The 12,106-nt window shown below is 37.0% G+C and overlaps 1 protein-coding gene across 1 annotated transcript in view; it reads right to left on the bottom strand.

Moving 5' to 3' along the window:
- Positions 1–12,106, bottom strand: part of LOC104524705 (proprotein convertase subtilisin/kexin type 5-like) — a gene marked incomplete at both ends in the record, with an annotated part of 36,705 nt that overhangs the window by 17,841 nt on the left and 6,758 nt on the right. Inside the window, 7 exon segments of the mRNA XM_010167664.1 lie at positions 3,484–3,599; positions 4,682–4,811; positions 5,368–5,465; positions 8,140–8,224; positions 9,689–9,882; positions 10,433–10,535; positions 12,045–12,106. The exon segment at positions 12,045–12,106 is cut by the window's right edge and continues 29 nt beyond it. Of these exon segments, the coding sequence (XP_010165966.1) occupies positions 3,484–3,599; positions 4,682–4,811; positions 5,368–5,465; positions 8,140–8,224; positions 9,689–9,882; positions 10,433–10,535; positions 12,045–12,106 (788 nt within the window).

Genomic DNA, 12,106 nt, shown 5'->3' on the forward strand with positions numbered 1-12,106 from the left:
ACACATCCTGTCACATATAATCACACTGGCATTTACATATGGGCACTATGAAATAGCTCCACATATCTGTATGATAATATCCCCTTTTTTGTGAACGTTACAAGACAACAATAATTTATGAATACTTCTTACGTTAGCAATGTTTTCTTACTTCTGAGCATATACATTACTCTTGCTATGCAAACCAAAAGAAGTAGTATCTTTTGAATTTGTTCACTACCGGAACAATTTTTTTTTTTTAAAGTTTATTTGAAATAGCTTTGACAATTTAAAAAAATAAAAAATCCTAGCATATCTGTTAATAAGCTAGCTGTCTAAAAATGAAATCTATATGACTAAAACCACATTTTGGGCAAACATATATACATACTGCATGTGATACAAAAAACAGCACACAGCAGAGGAATTAAGAAAGAAATGTGTGCAGAAATGTTCACTTTTCTTTTTTTTAAATATTGTTACAAAAGGGGCAGAACTTAGTCCTGCAGCTAATGTTATTTCTGATCCCCTCAGGAACTCAAGTTCCCCCTGTCAATACACATAGCACAAAGAAGACTAATGCAAACATTTTTGTATTGTTTAGTTTTGATCCATGTAAACCTGTGTTGTATTCTTGAAACACTCTTTAAACATCTTGAAGGGGAAAGAAGCAGGAAAAAAAGGGAAGAGAAAGGACCTTCAAAAAACAGGAATAATCCTAAGGTTGACAGGAAATCAAATCATGAGTTAAATGTTAATTTTGGCATCAAATGCTTTGGTCACACAATACTGACTCTGTGATCCTGGATGCTCAGCTCTAGACACCCAGTTATGAAAGGTAGGCGTGTTGTAGTTTTTCCATTTAAGTTCCAACAAACAGTTCACCATCTCCCCAGACAAAGAAGGAGGAGAGAGAGAGAGAGGTGGCTTTCTTTCTTTTTTTTTTTTTTTTTCCTTTTTCTTTTTTCCTTTTTCAATAATATGGTTTAATCTATAAGTCTACGGGAGCAGGAGGACACTGGGAGGTGTCAGTTCACCCCTTGTGCGTACATGTTCTGCAACACAATTGCTGAAGCACTTTCCGCTGGCAGAGATTGTTCTTTTTCACCAGCATACAGAATCCTCCCTCGGCCCAGGACTCTTCCGTGGCTTCCGGAGGGCAGCAGCAAGAGAAGGAGGGGAAGTTGAAGGTTTGGAGAGCATGGCGTGTACAATGGAGGAAGGTTTAATTGGTCAGACAGGTAGATTTGGTTGAAGAGACCATTCAGGAGCAGGTAGCAAGTAGGAAATTTGGTCCATCAAAAGGAATTTCATTCAACAGCATTTTTTTTTTTTCAGGAAGAGATATTGTGTGGTCCAACAGGGAATGATTGATATCCATTTGTGAAAAGGAAAAAAAAAAGATTAGAAAGAGTATAATTAGAAAACAGTGATATTTACAGCAAAGGAATTTGTTCTCAATTTTTATGAATCAAAAGAATAAAAAAGTCAAACCACAGAAAAAGAATAAAACATTCTCAACAGAAATGCAAATCCTGTAGAGTGAGTTAGACTAGTAACCAGTGCTTGATTGTTAGGCAATGAAATAAGACCCTTTATGCTTTGTAAATTAACAGAAAAAACCCAACTTTCTGGACTTCCCTTGGCTACCCTAGACTGTTGACAACATGTGCTGTGTGGTGGGATCCAGCATGGTGCCTTGCCATTGCCTGATGGCCCACACACTGATGTGTTGCCCTTTCATTTCTGTATCTGAAATAGTGTGGCTAGCAGGAATAGGGGAGTGATGGTGCCCCTGTACCCAAGTACAGTGAGGATGCACTGGTGAGGATGCACTTCCAATACTTCAGTTTTGGGCCCCTCACTACAAGAAGGACACTGAGTTGCTGGAGCATGTCCAAAGAAGGGCAACAAAGCTGGTGAAGGATCTAGAGCACAAGTCTTATGAGGAGTGGCTGAGGGAACTGGGGTTGTTTAGTCTGGAGAAAAGGAGGCTGAGGGGACACTTTATTGCTCTCTACAACTGCTTGAAAGTTGTAGCAAGGTGGGTGTTGGTCTCTTCTCTCAAATAACTAGTGATGGGATGAGAGGAAATGGCCTCAAATTGCAACCAGGGGAGATTTAGATTGGGTATTAGGAAAAATTTCTTTATTGAAAGAGTAGTCAAGCATTGGAACAGGCTGCCCAGGGAAGTGGCAGAGTCACCCTCCCCAGAGGTGTTTAAAAAACATGTAGACACTGCACTTCAGGACATGGTTTAGTGGTATGGTGGTGTTGGGTTGACAGTTGGACTTGATGATCCTGGAGGTCTTTTCCAATCTTAGTTATTCTATGATTCATAGCAGTTGCACTTGGGTGAATGGGGGAGACAGTACTGAGATGGAGTGTCCCCAGCCGTGGGCAACTACATCTGTATCTAATTGAAGCTGGATGTGTACAAATGAAGACAGATTGATCCAACCATATTAAAGACCAAACTGGTATGTCAAACGTTGGCACTGCAGAATTCAATTGCAATACCATATCGAGACTGTGGTTACTCAAAACTCAGCATTACACTTCCTCTTAATTTGTCCATCTATATCTGACCTTCTCTGGACTTACTCTACATTACAATGACAGTTCTCATGTCCTAATGTGAAAAGGTCTCATGGTTGGTTTACCAGTGCCAGCAATGTAACTTTATGATAGACAGGATACTTTTATTATTTTTTTTTTTTAAGTCTTTAGGAAAACTCTTACTAAATCCAGCAGAAATGAGCTGGACCCTAGAGTCATTGTTAGCTTTTTGTACTTGTGTTGTCAGGTATCTTCCACATGGTTTAACATTGGACTTTGTTCTGGAATTATTTTCCTGTTGGACTGTACTTGTTGGGCTGTATCCACAAGTAATTCACATAGTAACAGTTTTAGGGAAGCACAGTGTTATCTAAGTATCTCTGTAATTGTGACATTCAAAAAGAATGAATGTTAGTGAATAATTAAGCCAATTGTATGCAATAAGAATGCTATCTTGGTTGCCACAGAGAACTTGGAAATCACCACACATTGAGTGCTCCCTGTTTCAGATTTCTTTTGTTCTCATTCCCCTTTCATGTAACTCAAGTAATACTACAAGCATTAAAAATCCTTTTTACTTACCAGCATTTTTACAGTTTAAAATGGCAAAATAGATAAATATGATTCTATTGATAGTACATTAGGGTCTTCATATAAAAACCTTTTGAAAGCAATGTTTTTTGAAAGTCAGATAAGGAAGGAAAAGTAGGTTGTTGGCTGGGGCTGGGAGCTATTTTAGGAAAATAGAGGTAAATTGGATGTAACTAATCTTGTTAATACATGTAAATGTAGCTTTCTTCTTTTCATAAACCTGAAAAAAATAACAAGTAGTGTAGACCTCAAATCAAGACTGTAACAGAAGAAAATAAACAGAACAAACCAAACCAATACATGTAAAAGAAGTTGGCAGTGGTAAAATGGATCTTTTCAGAGAACTGCACTCACCATCCTTGCAGACTGTTCCCACTACACATACACCAGTGTCTAGGTTATAGCCACTTGGACAGCTTGTACAGTTTCTGTCTCCCTGACCACTGCAATCCAAACAGCTGGCATCGCATCTGAAAGACAATGGCAGAAGTTGGTCTTACAGACTCATCAAATACAAGAGTTTCCAGGAGACCTCTTCTGCATTGCAAAGGGCTTATTTGCTGTTTCTAGAGGTATCAGCTGCTCTAATAATAATGATAATGATAATGATAATGATGATGATGATGATGATGATAATAATAATAATAATAATAATGAACTTCCCTTGCAATCTAGTCCTGCTTCTGTCCTCCAACCACCTTCTATTCACTTTTTTACTAAATACCTGTTTTATTCTAGTATTTTGGAACTATGTGGAAGCAATCAACACAAGTATTAAGCTGATCATGCATACATGCACCAGCAAGGCATGAGCTAAAGCCACAGGATGGAAAGACTGACCTGTTTCCCCGTCCTTTCATAATCTTTCTAGTTTCACCATATTTTCATTATGTATTGATTACTTTTTGTATGGAAAACTGCAACACATGGTGATTCCCTTCCTGCCCTGAACTCAAAGGAAGTCACTAATAAGTGATTCAAAAGGGCAACAAATGGTATTTGTTCAACAAAGAAAGGAATAGAAAAAAACTGTCTCTTCCTTGCACAGCACAGCCTCATCCAAGGTTTACTCACACATTTGTACACTGAGTCAGGTGAGCTATTCTGAACAGCAGTCTGATGATATACTTGTGCCACGTTTGTGAATTTGCAGCTGAAGAACTGAAATGGTCCTTATGAATAGTAATTAACTTGTAATTAAAAAAATCTAGTTTGACTATTTTCATTTGCTACTGAGAAATGCAGATTCTCTGACAGATTTGTATATTTTATGTTTCTACACATATTTACTTATATTCTCACTACAGGCCTTTTTAAAGTGAAGGACACACATATATGTACAAGAAAAAACACTTTTAGAAGATCTGCATGAATAAAACTCAGATTAAAATAAAAAAACCCCACTTTTCCTTCATTTGCTAGGATGCAATATATTATTTCTATTTTTTGAAGTCAGCAGTGTTTTATGTTCTTGTAAGTATTATCTTTTTCAACACAGTAATAGCTAATATACTGCCAAACATCAGACACATATATTAGCCACTGATCATACCTTTTGCAGCTTTTGTATCCACTATCGGTAGAGTGATCAAGGTAATAACCACTACTACAGGACTGCACACATCTTCCATCTTCCATAAAATAACCCTGTGTGCAGTTTATACAGGCATCTACTCCAGCACCTTAAACCAGAGAGAAAATATACTGTATTACTGGCTAGTTCCACTTATTGCCTAACAGATGCCACCTCTAGCTGTAGCAAAATCTTATAATTTTAGAGACTATGGTTTACCTGACTTACTTTCTTTCAAATGGTAACATCAAGCAATAAAGTGACATGGTTAGAATAAAAAAAAAATTATATAATTTCAGTATGTCTTTTTCAGAAAGAAATGTCTGTTGGTAGTTCTAAAGCTTGCACAAAATCTATCAGTCTTTATTCCATCCAAGAGAGAAAATGGAGGGTATTACTGGAAATCAGAATGAGCTTCACTAAGAAAAAAAGGAAAAGAAAAGAAAAAAAAACCCAAAAGAGCATATGCACACTTTCAGTTAGACAGCTTACATTTTTATGTTACCTAAATTTGCTCTATTTAAAATATATTAAAGAACTATCATGAGAATTAAGTTTTTACATCTAAACAATCACGTTATTCTGTAACTGTGATATAGTAGAATAAAATCAGAGCTAAAAACGTAGAGGAAAGGAAATGATGCAGATAAATGTCAGCAGGGTACCTGCACATGTTGCACAGGAACGGTGACATGGTTCACATTCTCTACCATTATGGTATTTTCCTTCTTCACAGCGGATAGCACATTTAGTGCCATGCAAACTGTTGTAAAAAGAAAAGAAGCATGGTGTTTGGGCAGGTAACAGCAACAGAGGACAACAAGGTCATGCACAAATCAGTAGTTCTCTTTTAATAAAAGAACAACCTATATATTGAGATTCACCAGCTTCCTTCATTACTCATATTTTATAAATTTAAAGAAAGCAATCACTTCAAGTGAGAATGAAATGCAGTTTTGCCCATGGTGAAATACAGCTGTTTACAAACACTGTAAATAGTACCAAGTAGTAGGAGGTAGAAAAAAAAAGAACAATGCCAAAGAGTACTAAAAATTCAGGCATGTAAAATGCAATTACCCAGGAGGGTAATTTGACACAGGGTCAGCACCACTGTAGTAAAAAAAATGCTAAGGGACTTGTTAACAAGATCTCATGCTTCTCTTGAAAGGCAAGCAGCATCTCCTGGTACTCTGCTACAGCACAGGTTAAGAATAAATTCACAGTGAAGGAAATCACCACTGCTTTCTGCAACAGCACTTTCCTTTGAAACCTCCTAACTGAATGCCAGTTCTTGAGAGATTTGTCAAGATTACAGACAGAGGTATCCTGCCTGCAAGGACTTTTGACAGAGAACACGAAAGAGTGAGTAACAGGGAGAAAAGGAATAGCATAGAGTCACATTTCCATGCTTTGCTCTAAGTAGCTGTTTATGATTTCATATTATAAGCTGCCTACGGCAGGCTGTTTTGTTGTTTGGTTTTTTTTTTTTTTTTGGTTGGTTGGTTTTTTTAAGCTAGGACTTCTCTGACATGTTTGCAATCTTCTGTGGAAGCTCAGTTTTCATCCAATTTAACTCTTTCTCTAAAAATTCTCTTCAGTTCTGCAGCTTACCACTCTGAGTGAGTGCTAACCCTATTTTATAGATCGGATCCAGCAAAACTCATGTGTTTTCAGCACCACTGAAATTTTCAAGAATGTATGTGATCCTAGTTTAGAAAAAAAATAAATTAGCAATTCAACAAACCTAACAACCCCTGCTCTCTTCTTATTTTTTTTTTTCTGTCACACACCTCACAGTACTTTATAAGGCAGGTAGCATTATCATGTTTTTACAGATGGGAAAAATAATAATTTGCCCAAGTTTATTTAATGGGCCAGCAACAGGATCAGAGCTGGAATCTAGGCCTCCAGTGTTCCACCCAGGGCCCTGCCCATTGATAATTCTGGCAAAAAACCGCAGCAAGTTTTGAACAGCTGGGGAATATGAAATGCATGTCTTGCAAGGCTCCATTTATCTATCACACCCACACAGATGGTGTTTTTTCAAAATGTTACCAAAAAGCAATCTCAGTTTGCTAATATTGCCCAAGAAAACATGAAGTTTGAGTTCTTTTGATTTCTTATATTTCAATTTCTCCTCCTTTTCTCACACTGAATGGACTTGTCTGCTTTCTTCAGTGGTGCTACAAGCTGCTGTTTGTGTTAATGGATAGTTCCTAAGAAATAAGGAAAATGTGGGCATAACTCTTCTATAACAACTATGTCCTATAAGGTCCCAAATCTATGTAATCTTTGGTCTCCTGACATATTTGCTCATTGTAGGAACTTCTAAACTGCTAATTTACTAATTTGATTTTGCAGATACACAGGTCATGCTGAGTCTGTTAAAATTCTCCAAAATCTTAACATGAACTGAAAATTTAATAACAATTTAAAAGGGAAGCAGATATTTCACAGAGAGCATAAATAGACCAATGTTCTGATCCCATCCCATGCCTTCCTTCCCATTAGATCACATTTGCTTTTCAAATGGTCACTGTTGAAAAAATAGAGGTATTCATAACAAAAATTGTGCAGGCCCTTGGAAAATCTAGATGCAACATAAATACACAGAAATGAGAAATCCTTTACAAAATGTAAAAGAATCCAGCTATTGATGTCCTAGAAGCAAACAACATTCAGCTTTTACTAAGAGATGAAAATCCACTTTGATGGAAGGTAAAAGCCCAGTGTTAAAACATTTGCAAAACACTCGTATTCTGCAAGGAGAACCCCTACAGGTACTGAATACTGACTTCATATTTTTTGTGGCATAAAGCCAGCATACATTCTGTCATGAATTTTATAAGATCTTCGACCTTTGCTGCTTGGATCAAAAGGTTATTCACTCATAAAGAAGTCTGAAATGTGTACTGCTGCTTTGTAGGTTTTACCTAGCAGTTTCAAGAATGATTAAGTCCCTCTATAAAGAAAAAAAATCCACTGCTGTTTAAAATATGTGCGCACTATATTGAAATAGAATTGAGCCTGAGGTGCTTGAGATAAGTGAATGACTGGATGTATGAAGAAATACAATAAAGATAAGAAAATAGTTTCTAACTATGACAGGAATGAATCAGAAAGATTAATACAATTCATCAGCTCTACCCCTAAAATAATCCTTGACTGCCACACTGTAGGGCAAAAAAGTGAAGAAGCCAGCTTTCCACATGTGGCTTTCATTTTACCTGAAATGAAAGGTCTTCTAAAAACCCATTGTTAGCCAAACTGGCACACAGTAGCACAAGAAAATACTGTATTAGAATCTAAACAGTGATGGAATACATTAAATGGGGGCTACTCAAGGTTAAATATCTATCTGATGTTCTTCATTGCATATCCACAGCCTTGTAAGCCTCTTCAGGTATTGTGCTTAGTAACATCCATAATTTCCTTACCTTAGGCCATGTTTGCATTCTGTGCAGACTTGGAATTCGACACATGTCTTACAGTTTTCACTACATTTTCGGCAAACAATCTTATCTACAAAGGGAAAAAAGAAAATAGCCCAGGAAACCTTGGTCAGTTATGTTTAATAAAAATATATGGATATATTATTACATGACATTGTTTTCTAGCTTGACATCAGGAAGGAAAGCAGCAAGCTAGATAAAAATAGCCAAATTCTGCCTATCATTAGCTTTTCCATCAAACATCAAATGATTTACTCTATTTCTAAACATTTGAAGCTATAGTTGTACCGTGAGAAAAATATGCTTTGAGGTTATTCAAAAATCTTAATAAACATTTTAAATTTATATTAACTATTCATAATATGGACATAAATTGTCTTTTCATATAGCAGTGATATGCAGTAAAAATTGCCATGTGTTCCAGAGACTCTTACACTTTGCATGCAAGCAGCCTGTCCTGCCTTCCTGATTTGGTGCTCAAAGATGCAACTGCATGAACAGATCTGATCTTAACTAAGTCAACACATAAATTACTTAACACTTGCCTTGTCATCTCAAGTCCTCCCTACTTTAAGAGATACCCCTATCTCTTCAGACCTGCTGTCTTTTGAGATGCAGTGTCAAGTACCTTTCTCAGAAGAAGAAACTGATATTCCCATTTAATCCTAAATTTTCATCTATCCCTCTTAATTGGATGGAAAGGAATTCCTTCTACTGTATTCTCACACAGTGAAAAATGGAAGAATTAAAGTAGTTACTCTGTTTACTAATTCTCAAAAAGAACACACAGCTTCATGGTGCAGAAAGCAAAAAGTTAGGTACTTAGATGAACAAAGCTGTTGAGCACATACTGATCTTCCAAGGATGTGTCTAAAGATAACTGAAGTCTCTGAAATTTTAAGCACATGTTTGAATATATATCTAAGTATTTTTGCTAGCCAAAGCAGGCAGTTAAACATGGGCAGTCTACTTGGCAATCACGAGACGAAACTGAAGGCCGTGTCTCACATGGCAGAGAATTACTGCTTTTGGGTCATCACATCACTGCATGTTCATAGGTCTGTCAGAAACATTAACTGCAACCATATTTTGGAGCCTGTATTTCTTAGAGCTTGAGTTCAGTGGCCATGGTTGATTCTTCAGCTCTCTCTTTTATCTGGTGCCATACCATTTGAACTGGGGGGTAATGGGGAATGCCTCATGTTCAGAATGTGGGTGCTGGCTGTCACTTTTTCAAGTAGTGATAACCTGCTCTGACTTGTCCTGCAGCTGACTTGCTCTTGAACTGCCCTTGTTCTGCTACTGCTACTCCCGGCCACAAGCAGAAAAAACAACCTGCCACTAAGCATCGTTTTTTAAAATAAAGGAGTATATTTTTTGGACATTCTTGATAATACTTGGCAACAATTTAATAAGATAAATAGGATAAGAGATAGACGCATCAACATACACTTGTCCTGCTCGTAAGTATTCCAGCAACCTCCCCAGATCAAATTCTGTAGCCCAAAATAAAGAAACAACAAGAAATACTAACTCTTATCCAGGTAAAACCCATCAGGGCAGCTGGTAATACAGCTATTGGTTACTTCATTCAGGTAGTAGCCAGATTTACAGGTCATGCACTGGTCACTATGGCCTCCAACACAGGTTTCACAATTGGGTGAGCATTTTTTACAGCGTTTCTTGTCTGCATTGTAGTGACCAGGTGGGCAGGTCGAAACACAGATCCTGCAGACAGCAGGGAAGAGAAGGCAGAATCGTTAATGAAATAACCTGCCATCACATTCCTGGACCATGACTGCAAAGCAGAAGTATTTCTCAGCATTGTTGCTTTTTTGATGATCATGTGTTTAGTAAGATACAACCCTCTAAAGCATTGCATCAAGCTGCCTCTTCTCTTCCATTTATTTCCCATGCTGTCTCACTAGCAAATGCCTTGTCAGACATTCATACAGTATTATTTATGACCATCTACATTTCTTCCTATCTTGTTCAAACTCAATCACAGAAGCTGTAGTAGCTATCACAGTTTCATATATTTATATATAGTTCTTCATGAACAAATAGTCAAGAGATGGGGAAATAACTAGAGAAGGATGTTTGAAGGCTGTACTTAAAATTCTGATTAGCTAGGGTTTTTTTTTTTTCAGCTCCTAAGAAAATTTGTCAAATTCAGTGGAAAATGAATTATCCATGACTGCAGCAAAGAGAAGAGGAAAGGAAGTTAAGATATACAGTAGGAAATCTATGAAGTAAAGATTTTTTCTTTTGGTCTTACCGTGTGTTGTTCTTAGATTTGTAGTAGTAGTGCAGACAGTCAGTACAATGATCTGGTCCTGGCCCATCACACCCTACTTTACTGCATTCTGCATTGCAGGGACCTGTAATAAAACCAGAATATAGGGGGGGAAGGGATTAAAACGTCTCATTTAGTACTTAGCACCCCTTAAAACATAGTATTTTAATGCAGAATGTGATTCCTCTGTTTCCCTGTTTTGAGCTCCAGATAGTAATTTGGTTCCAACAAAAAAAATAAGTTTTTTAGTACCTGAAAACCTTGCAAATCCTGGCCTCAGTATTTATTCACAGTGATTTACAATTTTTAGCAAGTGTGGCATCCTCTAGAGAATCTATCAAATATAAACTATTTCTTGATCCAAACAGATGCTTTCTTAATAAGCAACAATTAATTCTGCATTTTATTCAGAAATGTGTAAAATTTTCTGTAATTCGTAATAAGGAATTATTAGCAAAATCTCTTATAACAAGCAGGTCAACATCAATGATAAAAAACATGATCAGTAGCTACTCTGGTTATAAACTGGGTAACAACTGGTCCAACTGACTACCACAATGCAACCTGAACCAGTCATGAGGGCCCAGATTCCCCCGCTGCTGCTACATGCTGCAAAAGCCTGAGCTAATACTTGCTGATTATCAAGTCTTCCATTCACCCGCACTCATGCTGGCGTTGATGATGCTTAATGGGCCACTTCTAACTCAAGACATTCTATGATTCTATGTTCACAGTTTTCAAATAGGTCCTTCCTGCTATGGTAGGAGAGAACTAACAACTTTTATGTAGATGAACAAAGCTCGTGGGTGAAGTTACAACTTCCAGAATCACTGTTCTCTCATGAATGAAATGCTTTGAGTTTGTTAGCTGCCCTGAAAGTTCTCCTAACATCAGGTAAGCTTGATGTAAAGTGAGTTTGTTTCATACAAAAACTTAAGAAGCCAGTGACCTTTACAGCAGATAGTAGGGTTTCATCACCTACCAAAACAAGGAGTTCAGCAGCTCTCAATCTAAAACAGGGACTGTGAGTCTGATGTGCTGTGTCAGGGAGACTGCAGTAACAGAAACTCTGAAACTTAACTTTTTCCTGCTGTTTCCTTCCCAGAGGTAGACTTAAGATTCATCAGCCCTAACCATCTACACAATGCTCTTAATGTTGGAGTACATGTAGAAAACTGCCAACTTGACTTACTCTGCAGTGCCAAAAATCTAACTCTATTCAAGTCTAATGAGAAGGTTGAAAATTTCTATAGGGATCAGTGAGAAACAACACAGATGTAGAAGATAATGTTCTTCATATATATGTATATATATATATACGTGTGCAAGAGTATGCATCTATATTTTTATATACTTATATGAAAAGCAGTGCATTCTTCATAGTATGTTAAGTGTAGATTAAAAATACATAACTCTGCTTACAAACCCATATGGAAGAAATGAAAATATCTAACTTTAAATTATGAAATAAATAGTTATGATCTTAATAAGCATCCACTTCACTGAATATTTTACATATGCAGAGTCTCAAGTAATTTCTTCAACCTATTATGTGTTCAGTAAATGCACAATCAGAGTAAATGAATGTACATACCTGAATAGTCATCTGTTCCATAATCTTCTGTAGGGTCTTCAACTGGACTAGAGCGCACTCTT

This window comes from Antrostomus carolinensis, unplaced genomic scaffold, assembly GCF_000700745.2.
Source record: "Antrostomus carolinensis isolate BGI_N321 unplaced genomic scaffold, ASM70074v2 scaffold18295, whole genome shotgun sequence".
Classification (NCBI taxonomy): domain Eukaryota; kingdom Metazoa; phylum Chordata; class Aves; order Caprimulgiformes; family Caprimulgidae; genus Antrostomus; species Antrostomus carolinensis.